The 21,533-nt window shown below is 34.5% G+C and overlaps 2 protein-coding genes across 2 annotated transcripts; one reads left to right on the top strand and one right to left on the bottom strand.

Moving 5' to 3' along the window:
- On the top strand, positions 5,478-6,807 carry LOC105156990. The gene has a single exon (XM_011073274.2). It carries the CDS (start codon positions 5,802-5,804, stop codon positions 6,708-6,710), a length of 909 nt encoding a protein of 302 aa, XP_011071576.1. The 5' UTR covers positions 5,478-5,801; the 3' UTR covers positions 6,711-6,807.
- LOC105156989 (photosystem I reaction center subunit II, chloroplastic-like) lies at positions 14,567-15,370 on the bottom strand. Its single transcript, XM_011073273.2, has one exon. It carries the CDS (start codon positions 15,268-15,270, stop codon positions 14,629-14,631), a length of 642 nt encoding a protein of 213 aa, XP_011071575.1. The 5' UTR covers positions 15,271-15,370; the 3' UTR covers positions 14,567-14,628.

The raw sequence follows: 21,533 nt of genomic DNA, 5'->3' as shown, positions 1-21,533 counted from the left end.
AAATATTTAAATATATTAAAAGAATTATTTGTAAAAATATTTTAAAAAATGTGCTATCTTCTTCCCCATCAAGCCATCGCAGCCACCTCCTCCCCTCTCCTCCAGCTTGTGCTTCCTCCACTCTCTATCCCCTTTTTTTTATTCTCACTACAAAAAATATGGGATTTTGCACGGATCAGCAAATCGTTTCAAAGCTCGTTTCATATTAGAAAGGGTATTGGAACACAATAGGAATAGAACTTGGTATATAATGTCATGATCTCCATTTTTTATAGGTTATTTTTTGGAAAGGTCAAACCGTGTCAACATGTGTTCCAAAATGATAGTTACAGTATCCGCTCCCACGACCTTTCCAACATTGTAATGGTAAATGGTTGAAACTTTGGTTGGAACATATTGTTAGAATTAGGGATGGTCTTACGTTGACCGTTCCTATATGTGTAACAATTAATGTCCAAGAGATGATAGTTAGTAAATGTATTTCGAAATGAGGTACAATTTGGAACGGTTTTGAGTACGCACCTAATTATTATGCAAAAAATTGTTCCTAAGTATAAGTTTTACTTAAAACGGAATGTGTTACGATGACTGTCTCAAAAACCGGTACAAGTTGGAACGGTTACTTGTACCGATTTTGTTGTTTTATTAATATTGTATTACTAAGACCTTTCAAAATAAAGTACAATAGCTACAATTCAACAGACAAAAAACCTTTCCTAAGTCCAATCCATTGACCATTGCAAATTGTACAATAACAGCTACTTTTTAACAGCTAAATATGTGTTCCATATCCATTCCAAAGCCCGTTCCAATATTTTCTATATATATGTTTCATCTCTTTTTATTTAATCTCACTATCTTCTTCCATTCTTCTTATTCTCTCTCTCTCTCTCTCTCTCTCTCTCTCTCTCTTTCTATTTTCTTAATCTCTCTCAAAAATTTTTATCTCTCACTATCCCCACTAATATTTTACACTCTTGCTCGTCAATCTCTCTCGAATTTTCGTTGATATTTGAAATTATTTTGATTATTTTATTTTGTTTAGTCAACAACTTTAACCCTTTATTTATTAAATGATTATATTGTTGTAATTTTATCGATTAAATTTAATGTTATAATAATATATATATATATATATGTGTGTGTGTGTGTGTGTGTGTAGGACTCATCATGTGAAAACAGTTGAGGAGATGGATGTATGAGAAGAACCTGATAAGCAGGGCTGGTTCCAGAGTTTGAGAATGGTGTTGCTACATTATAAAATGGGCCACATCTCACCATACATATACGGACGCTGAGAAAATTAAGTGTCCTTGTCGTAAGTGCAAAAATGAAGCTTTCAAAACTCCGAACGAGGTAAATTTTAACTTGTATATGAACAGTTTTATGCCAAAGTATTATAATTGGACTTCTCATGGAGAGGAGATGGTGTAGGAGTATTTTGAGGCCGTCACCGCGGCTCCTTTGCAGGAGGAGTAAACTCCTATTTCTCATGAGATGGAGGGTACTAGTACGCACTGGGGTGGTGCGGCGCAGATGGATTGGGCGCAGAGGATGTTCTTTTATGCGACTAGGCCAGCTTTCTGATTTTCTAACTATAACCAGGATGGTGTGCCTGATGATAGTACGAGGTCGTGTCCTATTGATGACGGGCCTAGTTCATATTACGATGGAGGCCCCTATGATTATGTGTCTACGCTGGCAGATTGATTTCATAATGTAGTGCATGTTGTCGAGCAACCATTGTGGAATAGTTGCACCTAATCTCAATTGAGGGTTGTTGCTGAGTTGGTGAATATCAAGGTCAATGGCCATATTTCTCAACATATATGATCGAATATCCCAGTGAGTTGATCATATATTGTCCCGTGATCACACCCTCCCCATGGATTACTATAGTACAAAGAATTTGATAAGAGACTTGGGTTTACCTGTTGAGAAGATTGATACATGTAAGAATGGTCGAATGTTGTACTGGAAGAACGATATTGATCTGGACTACTGCAAGTTATATGGAGAAGCTAGGTACAAGCCTGCCAGGAAGTGAAATCCTAACCGTAAGAAGACCGCGTATGTCATTCTTAGGTACTTGCCGATACCCCTCGCCTGTAGAGATTGTATGCTTCAAAAGCGACTGCCGAGCAAATGACGTGGCATGCCTACCATCAGAAGGAGGAGGAATCCATGTGTCATCCGTCTGATGCAGAGGCATGGAGGCATTTTGACCAGACATATCCTTATGTTGCAGTAAAGCCTCGTAATGTTAGACTAGATTTGTGTACGGATGGGTTCGCACCGCATGGGCAGTACGGTCGTCCGTACTCATGTTTGGCTCGTTCTACTTACACCGTACAATTTTCCACTGAGAATATGCATGAGTTCTAAGTATATGTTCTTGAAGATGGTAATGCTCGGTCCTTCCAATCCGAAATGTCTCATCAATGTTTACCTGGAGCCGCTGATTGAGGAGTTGCTGAATTTGTGGCATGTGGGTGTACTGACGTGTGACAGTGCAAAGAACAAGACATTCACGATGCGTGTTGTATTGATGTGGACCGTGAACGACCTACCCGCTTATGGGATGACGTTTGGATGGAGTTTCGCTGGTGTTATGGGGTGTCCGGTTTGCATGAAAAATACACGTGCATTTGATCTTCAGAATGATAGGAACGCATACTACTTTGACTGCCACAGATAATTCCTTCCCCTAGACCATCCGTACCATAGGAACAAGAAAGTATTCACTAAGAACCGAGTAGAAAAGAAGGTTGCACGATCAGGATTGACGGGAGAACATATCCACAATTGGGTTGAAGAGTTTAGTCCTGCGATTAAAGTGACGTTGTCACTCCAGACAAGTATGGTAGCGTGCATAAGTGTACAAAGAAAAGCAACTTTTGGGAGCTCGACTACTGCTCGAGGCATCTAATATGACACAATCTTGATGTCATGCACATTGAGAAGAATGTGTTTGACAATATATTCAATACCGTAATGGATATAAATGAAAAAACGAAGGATAATCTAAATGCACGGAAGGACCTGAAGATCATATCTAATCGATCAAAGCTTGAGGTGGACAAAAGGAGGCCGAATGTGATATCCAAAGCCGTATATACAGCTGACTAAGGAGCAGAAGAGGAGGATATGTGAATGGATTAGTCATATTAAGTATCCTGATGATTACGCATCTAATTTGACCCGTTGTGTCGACATGAAGGAGTTGAGGCACGGCATGAAGAGCTATGATTGTCACGTATTCAATAATATGTTATAGAGTATTGTGCCAAATTGAACGATCCTTCATTAATCGTTTCTAAATATTTGTAATGTCATCTATAAAGACCGAATATGAACTGTTCCAAAATTCGGTTCAAATTAATTTCGTCAATTCCAAACAGTTCCAAAAGAAATAAATTTACAAATTAATTTTCTAGTGCCTGTGCTTGTCAATAATAGTGTGCACAATCACATCAAAGTGACGTATAAGAACGAGCTCTATTAATTAATTTAAAAATATAAAATCATACAAAATTACTAGAAATTAAAATTTGAGACAGTATCAACATAGACAGGATACTGGACCCCACATCATATTTATACTCATGATTGCATTTGTATAGTAGGTAGAGTATGCAAGACAAGCATAATTCAAGCTATTATTATGAATAATTAGGTTGAACCAAATCAAATTTAACACATTTCCTTAACCATTTCATGATATCAATGGAGTACCAAAAATCTATAAATCTCCTTTTACTCTTCAGACTTGCAAAGAGGTTCAATCATATATTAAACATAATAATATTTTTAATAAGATTAAAGGGTAAATTATATCCATTTTACCTAAAATTTGATCTAATTATAAATATATCTCTATTAGATGAAAATTACAATTACGTCTCATGGGCTTTACAAAAATATTATTAACTCAATCGAAAAAAGTATAGAAGTACTTAAATATTATTGATCTTTTCTAAAAATAAAAAAAATTGATTAAATGACCAAAACGCCCAAGATTGATGATACCATTTGGTGCTCGTTTTGTTTATTTCTCCATATATCTGTATCGCCTCCCTAATATTTTCATATTCAATCATCTTTTCGCCTCTTCATCCCTATAAGTACTTTAAAGTAGTACGACATTAATCGAATGACATGGAATGTCTTACTTGAATATGGTTAAAATGCCATTTTAGTCTCGAAAAAAATGATTCAACTATAGTTAAAATTATGAGAGGGGTACTTTTGAATATCACATGTAAAATCCGTCGGGACCCTATTGAATAGATTCATGTGTAAGATGAAAGAAACCTCAAGATGTGTCATTACAATTTTTATTTTAACAGTAATATATCTGTAATTATGTCAAATTTCAATTGATACGGATGTAACTTATCTTATAATTAATTACACATCTGATCTAAATTATAATTATTTTTAATATGTGGGGTGGGGTGGGGTGGGGTGGGTGGGGGGGGTGGATTCTTGCATTCTATGAACAACCCTCTTTACTCAACTACATTAACTCACAATTATTATTATTTGTTAATAATCCTTTTCCTTGGATTCTACTTTTTTTTTTTAATTTTTTCCCCTCAAAAGTTGTTATGGTAAATAGTTTGTTCATAATTTTGTTGCCAGCACGCATTTAACTTTGTGTTGTTAACACGCATCATAGCAAGACTTGAACCAAAGGTATGTTGGTCCAACATCCATGTCCTTTTTTAATGTTGCCCTAAAATTACATTTGTCTCCTTTTCTTTTTCCATAATTACATTTGTCTCCTTGAAGTGAATCCCATTGGTCAACCACCCTTGATTTCATGGATTAAATATTGTATAAATAAATAAATAAAAATATCTTTAGTTGTAAGAGATTTCTTTACAATATATATTAATAATTTTGAAAAATAAATTAAAACAATTATGTAAAATTTTGTTTGGGTTTTATTTATTGGATATAAAAAATTAAATTTGAAAAAAAAACTTTTGTCTACTAGCTTTAAAATTCGATAGAAGCTTAATTCAATTAATAAAAAAATATATAAAAAAATTAAATTATTATAAAAACAAAATAAAATAAATCTTGAAGTTAATTCTATTAATAATCTAAGTAAAATTCGAGTATAACTTTTTAAACTCAATAAAATTTTGAATTATGATATGTTGGTTCGACTCGATTCATTTCCATTTTACTTTTTAAAAATCCTAACATGAAACAAAAATTGGAAATAATGTACATATATTCTCTCTCTCTCTGTATATATATATATTTTAAATTATTAAAATGAATTTAAAAATTATTAATTCGATTAATTGAATATAATTTATATTGTAAAATATGCATATTAAAATACTATGATATTACATAATATATCCAGAAAAAGAAAAAGAAAAAAAGTTTTGACTGTCAGTGATTTTGGTCCGCTCCTCCTCCACCCCGCAAAATTTGCCCCTAATCCAGACCTCTTTACACGTCCTTTCTTTGCTGATTCCTTTGTACTTTTTATAAAAACAATCACCATTTCTCATTGAACCCCCAGAAAATTCTTACACCAAACCAACAACTTCTACCAAGAATTCAGGCTCCAAACAAAGCGAAACTGATAAATCCAGCAGATTTTGGGAAATGGGTTCTTGAATTCGCCTTCAAAGATTCAGTTTTCTTGGTATGTTTTCAGCTGCCCTTCTCGATTTCCGGGACTTTGTTGCATTACTGTTGAAAATCCTGCTGTAAAAATCGTGTCTTTGTAGCCCTAGAGAGGTTTAAATTACTGGGTCAAATTCTGTGGTAAGAAAATGAGGGATTTTCCGTCTTGTTTTGGGGAGAATGGAGTTCAAGTTGCTGATGCTTCTTGTTCGAGTGTTGGTGTGAGTAAATCTTCTCAGAATTCTGTGACTTGCGTCTATAGATGTAAACTGTTTGATAAATCTTGCTTGATTAGCATTGTGTGGAGCAAGAGTTTGATGGGCCAATGCCTTAGTGTTGAAATAGATGATGCATCTCATCAGTGCATCTTTAAGGTGGATGTGAAGCCCTCTTTGTTCTCAAAGAGGAAAGGGTCTAAGTGTTTGGAAGTTAATTCAGGTAGAATTGAAGTGTTTTGGGATCTTTCTATGGCGAAATTCGGATCCGGGCCGGAGCCCTTGGAGGGTTACTATATAGGGGTTGTATGTAAGAGGGAGATGGTTTTGCTAATTGGGGATCTGACAAAAGAAGCATTCAAGAAAACCGGAGCGATTGCCTCCCTTTCTAGTGCAGTATTCGTTTCCAAGAGGGAACACATTTGTGGGAAGAGGGTATTTGGAACCAAGGCTCAGTTCTGCGATAATGGCCAAATCCACGACCTTAAAATCGAGTGTGATACGATTTTTGGCGATGATCCGTTTCTTGTGGTTCGTGTCGACTCGAAGCCTGTTATGCAAGTTAAGCATCTCCGGTGGAAATTTCGTGGGAACTGCACAATCTTGGTTGATGGGATTCCAGTTGACGTGTTCTGGGATGTGCACAATTGGTTGTTTGGCTCGAATCTAGGCAGCGCCGTCTTCATGTTTCAAACTAGTTTATCAATGGAAAAACTGTGGACCGGCAATTCAATTTCCGATTCGTCGTCTGTCTTCTCCTGGAGCTGCTCAGGGAGCTTCAAGGAATCCAAGCAGCCAGGTCTTGGCTTTTCTTTGTTCTTGTATGCTTGGAAGTATGAATAGGTATTCATTTCTTTCATTGATTACTAACATTATATCTCATTCGATATTCTTGGGAATCAAAGATCTTTGTTCAAATTTTTCTTAATGGAGTTGATGTTTTTCTTGCATAGAGTCGTCGTATTAGGATAGTATACATCAATTCATGTCTTTAAATCATCTAAATCTGAACCCCTGAGGGAGTGTTTACAGTTTCTATCTTTGAATTCTTGAACTGTTTAAATTACGTTGATTTAAGCCTAAAGTTATAATCAACTTCCCCTCATTTGCAGCTTATTGATAAAATTGTAAATATTAAGTTGTTTTATACATACTCAAACTTCATCTTTTCTACACTTTCGACTTTCGTTTCCAAATATACCCGAGCTTCACTACAGCTAAACTTACAATTTTTTCTACAACTTATTCTACAAACACCCCCTCAGTCTTCTTAATTTAAACCCCCCCCCCCCCCCCCCCCAGTCTTCTTAACTGCAAACAATACCTCATTCTTGTTTAAAGAATGAGTGGACAGATTAATCCTGAGTAGTTCAACTAAAACCTGTCTGAAACGACAAGAATCATGATATAATGTTGTTAATGACGACGGTGATGTCTTGAGCACACATTATAAGTTGATGACAACTCCAACAGCAGCATTTGACCTTTCTGAGTTTTATGGTTGAACCAAAACAGTTGTCCTAAACCTTATAAAATGATTTAGAATCAATGTTTTAGGCCGGTTGCTGAGGAAGAATATCTTTCTTGGCTAGCTGGAAAAGGGGTGTATGATTACAACCAGATGCCTTATGATCTGGAAAATTGCCGTCTCTTTTTCTGCCCTATAGCTCCAATGTTTATCCCTTTCACAGACAAATTGCAAAACTAGTCCCATAATTTAAGGTCATTCCATACTTGATCCCACACTTTACGAGGTTTTAAAAATTAACCCCATGTTAGTTAAAAGTTATAAAAAGAGTCCAAAAATGTTGCCAAAAAAAACCCATGTTGCAAAAAGGGTCTTCTTTGCAATTTTTAACGGAACATGAGGTTAATTTTAAAATTTCATAAAAATGTGAGGTCAAGTATAAAATAACCCTAAAGTGTGGGACAAGTTATGCAATTTTACCACCCTTTCAGATTTGGTTCTTCAAACTCTGTTTGTGGCTCTATATTGCAACCTCCATTTGAGTTGAAAACTTTCACTTTGGTGATTGGTACATGCATAGGCTTCATTTGGTTCTATTCTTTATGCGTTTTTTCTTTATTTTGTGGAAAATAGGGAGAGATAAGTGTGTTTGTATTTTAGAGTTAACTAAGTGGAACAATGATTAGATCGAGCCTGACGTTCATTCCTGAACCCCGATCCGAGCAAGTAAACGGCCATTTTGCCTGGACCTTAGTATGTCGTAGAGGTTTGGTGATCGAGCTGAACAATACATGGATGAGCTCTGTCGAAAGAAATATTTTGTGGTGATTAGGTTCCTTTATCGAGTAACACTAGGGGTGTTCATCAAAATTGCATGACCGGCCCAACCCAAACAGCATCGTAATCGGTGGGTTAAGGGTGGGTTGGGTTGATTTTGGGTTAGGAAAAAAATACCGCCCTTTAGCAATCGAGTTTGGTTTATATTTACATAAACCGCATTGACCGCGTTTGGCCGCAAACAACGACAATAGTCATATACTAGAATTTATATTACATAAGGTAATATTCAAGACAATAATAATTATTACAATACCTTTTATTGGTAATATATCTTTTTTCTATATTATAAACGTGTGAATGATTTGCCATGTTTTGTAATTCTTCGTTATTTGTGGTGCCAATATATCCTTTAATTCAACAATAGAATTATAAATTTATGTGTCCAAATAAATAATTTTGCAATTAGTTCTTTTGTAATATAATTATTAATTATGTACATAGTAGAATAATTGAAACAAAATTCCAATAAAATAAATAATAATAAAGAGTTTTAGCCAAAATTAATAACTATTTAAATAAAAATATTTAAAAATTTTGATAGTAACTAGGAAAAATATATAGACTACATAAATAGAAGAAGATACGATGTAGAAACTTGAAAAAACATATTTTTTTTATGAACAAAAGTAATCTGCAGGACAATGTCCTATTATTTTCATTGTTTGTCTATGTAATGTGATCATCAATGTAAAGTAATATTTACTAAAAAGATTTGACAATAATATTAAATTATAATTAAAAACACAAAGTCAAAATTAATTAAAAAAATATATTTATTTTATTTTAAAGTATTTTTATATTGTGAAGTATATGATGGATATACTTTTAAATTTTCTTATACTTTATTTCTCCGTATAAAAAAAAAAATATCAGTCACTATATATTTTTATTTATCTATTTTAGTTATTGTATATCCTACACACGTATACATATATATATATATGTGTGTGCGTGTGCGTCTTTTTGTATGCTTTTGTAGATGATAGTATTTTTTTTTCTTTGGTTATAATTTATTTTCATAATCATCTTATTTTATTTTAAATAATATTTATATATTATTATGATCAGTTTAATTTATAATTTAATTCTAAATAAGAGTTTTTTTCATATTTATACATATATATGTGTGTGCATGTGTGTCTTTTTGTATACTTTGTAGATGATAGTATTTTTTTTTTTGTTACAATTTATTTTCATAATCATTTTATATTATTTTAAATAATATTTATATATATTATTATGATCAGTTTAATTTACAATTTAATTCTAAATAAGAGTTTTTTTCATATTCTTATTAAAAAAAGTGGTAAGCCTTTTATATTTATTTTTTATTCTTCTATAATAAATATATAACTATGTATATTTTATATATTGTAGTTGATATAGCATATTTTTATATTTTTGCTAACTATAGAAAAATGCATTTATCATGATAAACAATTATACCAAAAGCATAGTTAGTCATAAAATACTAATGTAATTGTACAAGTCATTAACTCTATACTAAAAACTGCAAAAATTGCTCCAACCTGCCCCAACTCAATTAGACCGCAAAGTACGATTTTAATGATTGTTGGGTTGGACTTGAGCGAAACTTTTCAAAACCGCAAATATTGAGTTGGGCCAAAAAATTACCTAAATTGATCCAATTCGCACTGCGTAAACTCCTAAATAACACAACACACAACGAGTTTAACCCGACTTAGCTTTTGCCTTATTGGAGAGAGGAAGTTTCTTGTATAATATGGATGGTTGTCCTGTCAATTCAAATCGAGTTAAGTCGTTTATTTTGATTTGTTGAATATATCGTAATCTAAATTTAGAATAAAATTGCACCAACACTTTATTGACTTGGTTTTGGATTAGCACAAAGAGAAAGTGTGAAATTCGAACCATTAACTATATATTATGTAATTTTTTAAACTTATTATCAAGTAACCCGATTTTGACAATTCGAGTAGGGGTTTGGGTAGGGAGTCAAGAGGCACAGTGGGCTGAGCTAGACTAGCAGGGCCCAAGATTGCTTGAGATTGGGTTGGTCCTGGGACAATCCCAGGTATTGAAACTTAGGACCAACTCAGCCTAATGGCCAGGACCACCTGATCTTGAGCCGAGCCTGCTGGGCTATTTTTTTTTGTAAAAATAATATATGACATATAACTTTTATTTTATTCTCCTAAACTAATTATTATTACATTTTTTTATACTTTTGAAACTCTAAAAGTAATATCTTTATTGTTCTACTTGTAAATTTTTAGTATTTTGATTCAGTAATACTCTTTATTTTTTTTTAAAGTTTATTTTAAATTCTTTTAAATTTATTATCATCTAAGTTTATTATTGTAAGTTTGTTCGTAAAATTTTATTAAGTTCATTATATAATTTTAAATATTATTTTTTCTAGTTATGATTTTTTTGGTGTGATCTAATTTATTATTTATTTTATTTTATAATAAACTATAAAATTAAGTAATTATTCCAAAAAAAAAATTCCTATTTTATAAAAAAAAATAAAAATAAAATATGTACATTCGTGCCTAATCCGAGCCTCAATCGGGCCGGTTCATGGGCTGGATTTGGGACCCAATTATGGCCATTTAAAGGTCCAAGACCACTCCAAGACCGATCATAAACAATAGCGGGGTGGTCCTGGTTCAAACTTTTTCGGGCTAATCCGTGCTGGTCCTGAGCCGACTTGACCTATTGTGCACCTTGAGTAGGGAGTGCTAAACTACCCAGTTGGGTATTCAAGATTTTGAAAAAAAAAAAAAAAGAAAAACTGTTTTTTCTCTTTCCTTCTAGTCTTCTTCTTCCTTCCCAACAAAAAATCCTTTCCAAGTGTGAAAAAACGTAAAATGAGACTAAAAGAACGTAAACTAAGCAACAACAACTTTGGCCTTGGTTGGTCCTGTTCATCATCTTCTTCACCTACTTTCAGCAATTTTCTTCTGCTATAACACTTCCGTCTTCATCCCCCCTCAAGCTGGACTTGTGATAAAGTCAATAAGTCCTAGCTTGCCCTGAAAAGAGTGGAAAAGAGGTCCTGTGAGTGGTTTGGTAAAAATGTCAGCCAGTTGATCTTTGGACCGAACATGAGTAGGGGCTAGAAAACCAGATTTGTAATGGTCACGAACAAGATGACAATCGATTTCCAGGTGTTTCGTTCTTTCATGAAAGACGGGATTACTGATGATTGTAATGCAGCCTATTGTCATAGAAGAAAGGAACAGGACGTAGTATTTGAATGCCAAGGTCTTGTAGAAGAGCTGCAATCCATGCTAGTTCACACGCATGGATCCCATGGCCTTATACTCTGCAGAACGACATACAATATTCTGCGTTTTTGTCTTCCAAGAGATTAATGCTTTTTCTAAGAAGATGCAATATCCAGTTAAAGACTTTCTACTATCTGGACAAAAGGCCAATCAACATCACAATATGCCTTAAGTCTGGATTCTGTGTCTGCAGGAAAAAATAAGCCTTTATGGGGAATTCCTTTGAGGTATTTAACTACATGGATTGTTGCATCCCAATTTTCATTACAGAGCACTTGAAGAAACTGGCTTAGTTGCTACACTGCATGGGATATATCAAGCTTTGTGAAGTTCAGGTATAAATGTTTTCCTACCAATCTTCTATAAGTGTCTGGTTGTGGAAGAGCATGATCTGAGGATGCACTAAGTTTAATTCCAGGACGCAATGGTGTGTTTGTGGTGCGAGCTTCAGTCAGCTTCATGTCTAGGATAATGTCTTGTATATATTTGCTCTGAGTGAGGGCTACACCTACAGTAGCTCGAGCAATTTCCAATCCAAGGAAGTACTTAGCTGGTCCCAGGTCTTTGATTGTGAATAGATTGTCTAGATACTGTTTTACTTCTGAGATTTGGGAAACTGATATGCCTACAAGTAGAATATCGTCAGCACATACTAATAAAGCAAGAAAACCAGCTGATGAAGTTTTGGTGAATAAGCAATAATCATTCTTTGATTGCTTGAAGCTAAACTCCTCTAGCTTGGAAGTAAATTCACAGTTCCATTGCCTGGAAGCTTGTTTAAGTCCATACAAGGACTTCCTTAGCTTGCACACGTAACCTGAAGGAACATCATAACCCTCTGGAGGATTCATGTAAATCTCCTCATCCACGAAGCCATGTTAAAAGGCATTATTAACATCCAATTGATGCAATTCCCATCCAGCTGAGACAGTTGCTCCAATGAGAGTTCTCATTGTAACTACCTCAGCTACAGGTGAGCAGCTTCAAAATAATCAATTCCTTCTACTTGGTTGTAGCCTTTGGCTACCAACTTGGCCTTATGCCTATCCAATAAGCCATCTGAATTAAATTTAAGTTTAAAAATCCACCTACATCCAATGGCTTGTTTGTTGGGAGGTAAGGGAGTTACTTCCCATGTTTGATTGTTTTTTAGTACTGTAAGCTCATACTGCATGGCTTTAACCCATTTTATCTATGAAGCTACTTGTTGATAAGATTGAGATTTTTGAAAAGTGGAAACAGAGGCAACAAAACTAGTATATGCAGTGGACATGACAGATACAACAGGTGAAGTATGTTCACTGGAGTAATTGCATACAAAATCTGACATCCAAGCAGGTTTAGAAGTGATTCTATTTGATCTTCTAAGTGTTGGAGTCATTATGTCAATTATTTCTTCTTCTTTATTAGAAATACAAGTATCTATAGCAGGTTCTTCATCTGATATATTTAAAGGTAATGAGATAGGATAAGTGACGGGATTTGTTAATTCTCCTTTATAGGGAAAAATATTTTCATGAAATACCACATCCCTACTTATTAATGTTGTTTTCTTTTCAATGTCAAAGATTCTACAGCCCTTATACCCGTGTGCATAACCAAGAAATACACACTTTGATGCTCTATGATCAAATTTTGTTTTAAAAGACTGCGTGTTTGTTGCAAAACATAAGCATCCAAACACCTTCATGTGATGATAGTTCACACGTTTATTATATAATATTTCATAAGGAGTTTCCCACTTCAAAGTTGCAGAAGGAAGTCTATTAATAATGTTAGTGAAGTTTATATTTGAATGTTTGTCCATTAAATTATTTAACATCATCATAATATAAATTAGGTGAATTGTATTGATACCATGAGGTAAGGTCAATTATACATCATCTTGTATTTCTCTGTAAGATTATGACTGCATCATATGAGGGGTGTTGGTACAACATTTTTCAAAGGGTGTTTGTATATATTTTCTTTTGAATAGAGAATATAGTTATAATTACAACTATAAATGCAAGAGTTGTAACTATAATTTTATAAAAAAACAAGAGGTGTTTGTGTATTTTAATTTAATTTTAAAAATATTAATATAATTTACTTTATAAATTATTATTGAAATCGTATATTCAATTATAATTTTGTCCGACGCTAAATTCTCAATAACCCTTTGTCAAAAAATAAACAAAAAGAGATCATTTTATTAAATTGCTTTAAGAATACGAACTTTATGCGATCAATGATAAAAACTCAATTAAACACTATTTAAAGAACTATCGGCATTCAAGAAATTCTGACTCATATTAAGTTCGATTTGATTAATATATAATTTATAAAAAGTGATCAATGACTTGACAAGTATACCACAATTACTTTATAATTGATTTGATCTGATCATTTGTGTAAAATTTTCATTACTTTTTCATTTAATAAAAATCATATATATATAATACATATAATATACAGATAATTTTGGCTTTTGCCTAAAGAAAGCCTACAATATAGTAAAAAATTCCAAAATGTAGCTTTCGTTGCAAATAAATATTTCTTATATTAGTAATATGCAGCAGCCGCTACGTATACGTATAATTTCTTAAAATAATTTAAATAAAAATATTAATATAATTTTTTATTCAACATTTTTATAGATAAGCAAAATACAAAAAATATATATAATAATAAATATAAGAGATAATTATATTTACACATTTGACTTATGATCTATTTTATATTAAATTATCTTTATTTTTTGAAAAATAACACGTATGTCCACTAAAAACGTGAATATCATTTACATAATTACTCCTGTTCTTTTGTTGCCAGTGGTGAATTTCATAATTACGCAATAGGTAAGGATAATTTGTGTAAATAAATCATAAATGGGATAATAACTATAATTATCCATAAATACAAATATTGTATTTATAAACAAATATTGTTAAAAGAAGATAAAGATATAAAATCGCAGAGGAAAAAAATCATGGAAAAATAAAAAAATTAAATTAAATTTCACCCGTCACCAATTATAGTATAGTACAGATTATCAAATATTTTCTAAAATGTAATAATTATGCGAATTTTATATTATATGGAATAATAATAATAATAAAAAAGGCAAAAACACATGAAAGAAAGTCGTCATGCATTGAACACGTTTTATATAATCAGAGAAATACAAATTCTGAGCTCACAAATCGTACACTTGCTTCCCAGTAAACTTCACCTCAATCGGGCTAACATTCTTCCCGATCGACCTCATATTCTGCCCGACTCCGGTCCGACCCGGATTCACCTTCTCCGGGTACACCCCGTCTTTCGGGTGCAGATACTGGACCTCACCATTCGGGAAAACCCTGTAAAACTGGTACTTGATCTTGTACTTGGATCTCAGCCTCGTCCCCAGCGCCAGACACTGCTCTTTCCGGGCCAGTTTCAGCAAGTTCGGCCCCTGCCGCATGATGGCGGCGCCTCCCGTCGGCATCTCGAACACTTGTTCCTTCGGGGAATCCCATGTGATCACGTAGAACTCCTCCACCTGGGCCTTACGCAGAAGCCCGCCAGTGCTGCCGCCGAAGATCGGCGAGGGGGTGTTTGGGTCGAGCTCCGGTGGAGTGAATCCGGCGGGGGCTTCGGGCTCTTTGGTCGCGGCTGGCGCTTCCTCGGCCATTGCGCGGATGGGGCGGTGGGAAACGGAGGCGACGCCCTTGATTGGCGCCTTAGGGGTGGAGAATTGAGCGATTGACTGCTTCCACGGCGCGGCGACGCGGTCGGCGGGTTTTGCTGCTGAGAGGGTGGGGGTGAAGAGGGAGGCTTGAGTTGCCATGGCCATGGAGGAAGATTGACTGCTTTCGGGTTCGGATTGTGGGCGGTGGAGGGGATGAATGAATGAATATGAGTATTGAAATTGATGGAGGAAAATGAGGTTTGTGTGGAGGGAGATTTGGATATTGGATAGGATGATTCGTGTTTGGACCAATTAGAATGTCTGATTTTGATACGCCGATTTTGTGGTGCCACGTGTCTTTTCATAAACTAATTTTTTAGTGCAATAAACAAATTATCTAAAATCAATTTTGATAAGTGTAAATTGGGAAATGATATTTTTCGTCCCGTAAATTAAATTTGTTCTACTTTTGGTTCCAATAGTTACAAAACTTTTACTTTTTATTTCATAATTTTAAAAAAAATAGCTCTTTTGGTCCCTGACACTTTTTCGTTAGATAATTAATGAAAAATGTCACTTGATCGTTAAGTGCATGAGGCCAAATATGGTATATTTTCAAGTTACGGGACCAAAGGTAAAAATTATGTAACCAATGGGACTGAAAGGTAAACGCTCTGATAACCACGTGATTGTTAAATACATGAGACCAAAAGTGTTATATTTTTCGAGTTATGGAACAAAAAGTAAGAAATATATAACCAATAGGACAAAAAAGGGTAGACGCTTTAATGGCCATATGGTTAAGATATCTAATAAAAATGTACCATAAGACCAAAAATATTGATTTTTAGAAATTACGGGCTAAAAATAATAATTTCTATACGTAACCAATATCATCAAAATAAAAAATTTTAAAAATTATGAGACCAAAAATATTATTTTCCCTAATGTAAACACTAAATATTCGAAGATAAGTTACCTTAGCAATTGAATTTATACTATTTATTTAGTATTTTATAGGGTGAATTAGCAATTTACCCCTTTGTGATATTAAAACTAAGCACATTACCCCTTATAGAAAAATATAGCAATTTACCCTCTTATACTTTTTAAAAATGACGCAATTTACCTCCTTATACTGGGAGGTATAAGGATGTAAATTGATTCATTTTAAAAATCATAAGGGGTAAATTGTTGTATTTTAAAAAATACAGGGAGGTAAATCGTTATTTATTTTTTCATAAGAGGATAATTTGCTATTTGGATCGCAAGGAGTTGTTTGCATTTTTTTCGTATCTTATATCAAGAATTTTAACTTAGTAGTATCACTTTTGAAAATATAAATGACTTGTATTACAGTTACCATCACATAGACTTGGGGGACTATAGATCGTGTTTATACGAATACTTAGGAAATAATTTTTACATCAATATAAAAAATCAACTCCATAGTATTGTAGCATAAAACAACATATTTTATTGATCAAGCCAACATATATGACCCTACATTATTGACGTAGAAAGCCCTAATTTATCTGAAAAAGACCAAATTATCCTTGGAAGAGCTCAAAATTACAATTTTACCTGAAGAATCCGTACATTATTAATCGGGTGGGATCACGATCCGGGTTGTGTCAACGATCCGATCCTGTCAACTCGGGACACGTGGAAGACGCCCATTGGACCAACCAAACCCCTAGTTTTACGCTATAAAAACTCCATAGTCAGTGCATTTATGGTATGCTCCTTTTACCACTCTTTACTTTCTGGTCTCTTCGATTTTCCAGCTTGCAAGCGATCTGCCTTTATGACCTCAAACCAAATACTGACTTAAGTATCGGAGGGTCTTAGCTGGAGGCTACCCCAACAAGCCTAATGATTTGCTTCTTTTCTCAGGGCCCAATCACTAGTTTGGGAGAGATAGCAACATCGAACCGCCTGGAGGACCCGTTTGCCAAGGAGGTCGCATGGACTTCAACTTGGATCATTATTCTTCTTCAATTATTCAAGATAAAACAGTCATCTTGATCGATATTGAGTCGTTTATTTATTTATTTATTTTTGTATGTGATAAATATTTGATTGGACCTGAATGAATTATATATTGATCGGAATTTAATTATTAAAAGACGAAAAAGCCCTTCATTAAGGGCATGGAAGACATTTCGCCAAAATCCGCACAGCGACCCGACCCAAACTCTAAAGACGGTTAAGCACTGCACGATTGAAGCTAAGGCAGGCTTAGATTAGGATATGTGGATTGATCTACAGTGTCAAATTGGACCCTGTAATACTTCAAATTTGACTCACTCGAGGTAACTGACATTTATCACACAAAATGATCCTCATTAAACCATAAAAGGCCTCAAAATTTTCTCTTTCAAATGATGTTGGATCGTCTACTTTTTTGTACACATGTACACGTTAGATGTATAAAGATTACATTATTTTATGTTATTTGAAGGAAGACGACATCCATGTGGCGGGTACATGCTCTTAATTATTAGACCATGTTTACCAGCCTTATTGGGATAATGTTGAATCATATATCAGCCAGTAGAAAGATAATTTTGAGAAGAGAAAAATGAAATTAAGACACGATTCCCATATCTCAAGCTCGATCACTCACCATGGAAGAAAAAGGAAGAGGAGCATTTTACAAGCTAGAGTAAAAGTTCTGTAAAAGCCCATGCCCATCAAAATTATTCCCAATTACTTTGGTATTGTTATAAACTTAGAGAAATTCTAAATTTATTAGCCTATCACTCTTAATAGAATATAAAGTAAAATATATGTATTTCTCCAACAAACTTTCTTTGTTATTCTCTCCAAAAACTATTTACAAATGAGATACATGGTGGTATTTATAGACCACCAAAAATGTGGTTACAAAATACACCATAAATCATTATAATTACAAATCATAATGGGGATACAAAGGGTATAACATAATGGGTATTAAAAATGAATATGAAGAGGTGTATGCATTCATATATACATATTATATATAATACTCCCCCTTGAATGCATACCTCTTTATTATATACATCCTGCCTCGTTAAAAACCTTGCCTGAAAAAACCCAATGGGATAAAAACCAAGGCTAAGGAAAAGAGTACAGTTGTATAATCTCCCCCTCAATTGAGGCAGATATCTTTCAGGTGTCGCATGCCAATATTACGTACGAGTTGTTTGAACACCTTTGTTGGTAACGCCTTCGTAAACAAATCTGCTAAGTTCTGACTTGATGAAATTTGTTTAACATCAACTTTGCCTTCCACTTGAAGCTCGTGAGTGGAGAAAAATTTTGGTAATATGTGCTTGGTTCTGTCGCCTTTAATATAATCATCCTTGATTTGGGCGATGCACGCTGCATTGTCTTCATATATTACTGTGGGACTTTTCTCGATTGATTGCAGTCCACATGATTCATGCACATAATGTATTAGTGATCTAAGCCATACACATTCACGCCCAGCCTCGTATAATGCAATTAATTCTGCATGATTTGATGAGGTGGCTACCAAATTCTGTTTGGTTGAACGTCATGAAATAGCAGTTCCACCATACATGAATATATGTCCAGATTGAGATATAGCTTTATGTGGATCAGATAAATACCCTGCATCTGAATAACCAACTAATTTGGTTGTTTTGGCATCATCATGCCTTTCAAAATATAGTCCCATGTCACTTGTTCCACGTAAATAACGTAGAACGTGTTTAACACCATTCCAGTGTCTCTTTGTTGGTGTTGAACTATATCTTGCTAGTAGATTAACAGAAAATGCTATATCTGGTCGGGTATTATTAGCAAGATACATCAATGCACCAATTGCACTGAGATATGGTACTTCTGGACCTAAAATCTCATCGTTATGTGCTGGAGGACGAAATAGATCTTTATTAACATCAAGCGATCGAACTACCATAGGTGTACTCAATGGATGAGCTTTGTCCATATGAAAACGCTTAAGGACTTTTTCTATATAGTTCGATTGATGAATGAAAATTCCACCCTTAGTATGTTCGAACTGCAGGCTGAGACAATACTTTGTAGTGCCTAAATCGTTCATCTCAAACTCACTTTTTAAGTAATTAGCTGCTTGTCGAATCTCTTCAGGAGATCCAATAATATTCAAATCATCAACATACACAGCTATGATTACAAATCCCGACTCTGTCCTCTTTATGAATAAACATGGACTTATTTGATTATGGCAAAATCCTTTCTTTATTAAGTACTCACTAAGACGATTGTACCACATACGTCCTGATTGTTTAAGTCCGTACAAGGACCTTTTCAATTTGATGGAGTACATATGATGAGACTTTGACTGTAATGCTTCAGGCAATTTTAATCCTTCAGGGATTCTCATATAGATATCTGTATCCAATGACCCATACAGATATGCAGTTACCACATCCATGAGCTGCATTTGTAGTTGTTCAATTACTGATAAACTGATTAAAAATCTAAGTGTGGTAGCATCCACTACAGGTGAATATGTTTCAGTAAAATCAATTTCGGGCTTTTGAGTAAAGCCTTGGGCCACAAGTCTAGCTTTGTACCTTACAACTTCATTTCGTTCATTTCTCTTGCGTATGAACACCCACTTATAGCCAAAAGGTTTGAGACCTTTTGGTGTTGGAGTTATAGGTCCAAATACTTCTCGTTTATTTAGTGAGTCTAGCTCATCTTGTATGGCCTTTTTCCAACTTTTCCAATCATTTCGATGTCTACATTCCTCCATAGTTTGAGGATCATTTTCATCTTCATCCATGATTTGGACGGCTACAGAATAGGCAAAAATATCATTCATTTCAATTTCTTTATGATACCAACCTAAACTGTTATGAGCATAATTAATAGACATCTCGTAACTGTCCTCGACATCTTGCTCATTGCTTTTGGAGTCATCAGATAAAACCGCTTCAGGGATTTTATCCTTAGAGACACTAGTGGTCACATTCATATCGTGATTAACTGAGACGATATGTTCCTTTTTCTTTCGAGGATTTGCATCTTTAGAGCCAAGTGGTCTACCACGCTTCTGGCGTATTTGTGACTCAGATGCATTTGATTTATTAAGAATCACTTCAGGGACTTCTAAACGAGCTGGAACATTTTCAGCCGGAATATGTGATTTTGTGACCTTTTTGGTATCTATCAACGCTTCTGGTAGCCTATTTGCAACACTTTGCAAATGTATGATCCGTTGAACTTCAATTTCACTATCATTTATTCGTGGATCCATAAAAGACATAGATGTTGCATTCCATGCAATATCTTTCCTTTTAATCTCCTTATCTACTCCCCCTAATACCGGGAATACTGTCTCATTAAATTGACAATCCAAGTACCTAGCAGTGAATTGATCACCGGTCATTGGTTCAAGATATTTAATAATTGAGAGAGACTCAAAACCAACATAAATTCCTAGTCTCCGTTGTGGCCCCATTTTAGTTCGTTGAGGAGGGGGTATCGGGACGTACACCGCACAACCAAACACCTTTAAATGAGATATATTTGGTTCTCTTCCGGAGACCAATTGTAATGGAGAAAATTTATGGTAAGCGGTAGGTCTAAGACGAATTAGAGCCGCTGCATGCAATATTGCATGTCCCCATGCTGATGAAGGCAATTTTGACCTCATCAATAAGGGTCTAGCTATTAATTGTAACCGCTTAATTAACGATTCTGCTAGGCCGTTTTGAGTATGTACATGAGCAACTGGATGCTCTACAACTATCCCAATTGATTGACAATAATCATTATGAGCAACTGGATGCTCTACAACTATCCCAATTGATTGACAATAATCATTGAAGGATTTAGAAGTAAATTATCCCGCGTTATCTAGCCGTATCCTTTTAATAGGATAATCAGGAAAATGAGCCCTCAATTTAATAATTTGCGCTAACAGTCTTGCAAAAGCAACATTTCGTGTTGACAACAAGCTTATATGTGACCAACGTGTTGATGCGTCAATCAACACCATAAAGTATTTAAATGGCCCACATGACGGTGTTATTGGCCCGCATATGTCTCCTTGAATTCGTTCAAGAAACATAGGAGATTCTACATTCACTTTTGTCATAGATGGCTTTGTAATTAGTTTTCCAAGAGAACAAGCCGAACATATGAAATCGCTTTTAACAAGGAACTTCAGGTCCTTTAGTGGGTGTCCATGTGAATTTTCAATGATCCTATACATCATTATTTTACCTGGGTGACCAAGTCTATCATGCTACAAAGTAAAAATACTTTGATCAACTAACTTCGGGTTAGTGATACTATGTGTTTCAACGGAGCTTATCAATGTGCCATATAAACCAGAACTATATGTTCTCATTCTTTCTAAAACTTGCTTCTGGCCAGTTTTATATGTTGTAAGGTATAGATATTCGATACCATTTTCATTCATG

The sequence above is a fragment of the Sesamum indicum genome, linkage group LG3, assembly GCF_000512975.1.
Source record: "Sesamum indicum cultivar Zhongzhi No. 13 linkage group LG3, S_indicum_v1.0, whole genome shotgun sequence".
Classification (NCBI taxonomy): domain Eukaryota; kingdom Viridiplantae; phylum Streptophyta; class Magnoliopsida; order Lamiales; family Pedaliaceae; genus Sesamum; species Sesamum indicum.
This window is presented reverse-complemented; position numbering and strand designations above follow the sequence as displayed.

What these genes read in the sequence shown, in the direction of transcription:
- LOC105156990 (XM_011073274.2), top strand. Translation starts at nt 5,802, where the DNA reads ATGAGGGATTTTCCGTCTTGTTTTGGGGAGAATGGAGTTCAAGTTGCT.
- LOC105156989 (XM_011073273.2), bottom strand. Translation starts at nt 15,270, where the DNA reads ATGGCCATGGCAACTCAAGCCTCCCTCTTCACCCCCACCCTCTCAGCA.